The sequence below is a fragment of the Montipora capricornis genome, chromosome 1, assembly GCF_036669925.1.
Source record: "Montipora capricornis isolate CH-2021 chromosome 1, ASM3666992v2, whole genome shotgun sequence".
In the NCBI taxonomy this organism is placed as follows: domain Eukaryota; kingdom Metazoa; phylum Cnidaria; class Anthozoa; order Scleractinia; family Acroporidae; genus Montipora; species Montipora capricornis.
In genome coordinates, this window is record NC_090883.1 from 41,970,377 (window position 1) to 41,972,876 (window position 2,500).

Here is a 2,500-nt window from a genome sequence, read left to right on the forward strand (position 1 = left end):
AAACCTGTATCTTGGAAGGAACGAGTTATGTAACCGACAAGATTTTGTACAGAATGGCAAATGGAAGACTATAGTCAATAAGTACGATCTCTCTGACTTTAATAAACGCATTCTCGGTTTCCTTTGCGGGATTAAAATTTGATGCCTTAATTCTTATATGGTGATAAAGTAGACAGATAGCGCTCTACAACAGTACCAAACATGAAAGGAAAACTTGAATCAAGCGTCCGATAAAAAGTGAATTTGCAAAGCACGTATGTTAAATAAAAAAAAGATTTAACACGGTTTCGTATATGGTACAACCTTGATGTGGTATCATTGAAAACTAGACAATTAAGCGATTTCAGTTATTGATGTTTGAAGCCTGTATCTTGAAAGGATCGAGTTTTATAAGCGACAGAATTTTGTAAACATTGGCAATTCGCAGACTACAGTCAACAAGTAATATATCGCTGGCTTGGTTAACGCGTTCTTGATTTTCTTCGCGGGATTAAAATATGACGACTTAATTCTTAGATATTCATAAATTAGACAGATATCAGACATGAAAAGAAAACTTGGACAGACAGTGCGATAAAAATATTAATGTATGAACAAGTGGTATCGGATGGAAGTCAATTTGCAAAGCACGCATGTTAAATATACCTACATCTTTCAAAATTATTAAACTCGGTTTCGTACATTGGACAGTGTTGAAATTGGTGTCACTGTAAATAACACAGTTAAGCGATTTGAATGATATATCTTTGCATCTTGTATCTTGAAAGTAACGAGTTTTATTGGCGACAGAATTTTGTACACAATGAAATATCGCGGACTACAGTCACCAAGTAACATATTCCTGACTTGGTCAACGCGTTCTAGATTTTCTGAGCGGACTTAAACTATGGTGACTTAATTCTATGATATTCATAAATTACACAGCTAACGCTTTCAAACAGTACCACATATGACAGGAAAATTTCAATTGACCGCACGATAAAAATTTTAAAACCGTATGATCGGATTGAAGTCAGTTTGCAACGCACGCGTAATATATAGCTCTCTCTTACAATTTATTTAACACGGTTTCCTACATTAGACAATCGTAAAATTGGTATCAGAGTGAATGATACAGTTAACCGATTTCCATGATATATGATTGCAAACTGTATCTTAACATGGACGAGTTTTGTAAGCGACAGAATTTTGTAGACGATGAGAAAGTGTGCACTAAAATGGACAAGTAACGCAATGCAACCAAGGTAAACATATCTTCATCTGTCAAAATTATTTAACACGGTTTGATAGATTGGAAATTCTTCAAATTGGTATTACTGTAAACTAGACAGTTAAGCAATTCCAAGGATGTATGTTTGAAACCTGTATCTTGCAGACAATGAATTTTATCAGGCCATGAGACTCAATTTTGAAAACGGAGAGTGGCATCATACAGAATTTGCTGCACTCGGCTCTCCTACACGAAACTCCACGTAACGCGCGCGGTAACATTATCCGCGGGAAAATTGATATCTAAAAATAACCTAAGAGGGATTACGATGGGAATAGGGCCACTATGAGGGATTACTTCTCTTACCTTTATAATCTCTTGGTTTAGATTAATAACTTGCAAAACTGGGTAAGGGACTGTTTACCAAAGCAGTGCGTGCCATTGCCATGGTAACCACTTTCCTCGTTGCACTCGCACTTGAACGTGGGACCTGGGAGTGGGAGGCAGGTGGCGTTTGAGTGGCAGCTGTGGGTTCCCGCCAAACAGTGGTTGGTAACTATGGAGACAAAAAATAACTAAGTACATATTTTAAATACATGTATCTAGCAATAAGATAAGGGGTTTTGAGAAACATTTTAAATAAAAAATAGCGATATAAAAACAACACGTTTCGGCGACATGTCACCATTATCAAATGCAAATTATAACAAGATAGTGAACACTCAAAATGACTCCATTCCAGCGAAACTGTTTATTTAAAAATTTTTTCCCATTCTTTTGTTTATTCCCTCCTCGTTTATTCCAATGTAATTTGTCACTTACTATTGTATATATAACGTTCACTATCTTGTTATAATTTGCATTTGATAATGGTGACATGTCGTCGTCGAAACGTCATGTTTTTATATCGCTATTTTTTATTCTAAAATAAGATAAAGAACAGCGAAAAGCCGTGTTCATGACATTTTATCTCAAGAGACTGATGGGAATGAACATGGTCTACGCTTGCCCATTTTGACCTAACAAACTATTTTGGAAAAAGTGATTGCGCCGTACCATTGCACGTGACTCCATCGCCAGAAAAGGCTTCCTTGCACGTGCACTGAAAAGTTCCAGGCGTATTTACACACGTGACTCCAGGTGTGGCCAGGTTGCAGTTGTGCAGAGAGGAGTTATTACATTCATTTATATCTAAAACAAATAAAGCAAAAATAAACAAGTGATTTTTTCGTGAGATTTGGAAATTCGAAGGCAAGCATCCAGCCTATAAAATAAAGCTCCCTTTATAAC

At 36.4% G+C, this 2,500-nt stretch overlaps 1 protein-coding gene across 1 annotated transcript in view; it reads right to left on the reverse strand.

Annotated features, from left to right (window-relative positions):
• Positions 1 to 2,500, reverse strand: part of LOC138015063 (streptococcal hemagglutinin-like) — a 30,789-nt gene that overhangs the window by 7,926 nt on the left and 20,363 nt on the right. The window contains exons 8-9 of the mRNA XM_068861972.1: positions 2,267 to 2,401; positions 1,635 to 1,766 (exon numbers count right to left, since the gene is read on the reverse strand). Of these exons, the coding sequence (XP_068718073.1) occupies positions 1,635 to 1,766; positions 2,267 to 2,401 (267 nt within the window). The remainder of the gene's footprint in view (positions 1 to 1,634; positions 1,767 to 2,266; positions 2,402 to 2,500) is intronic.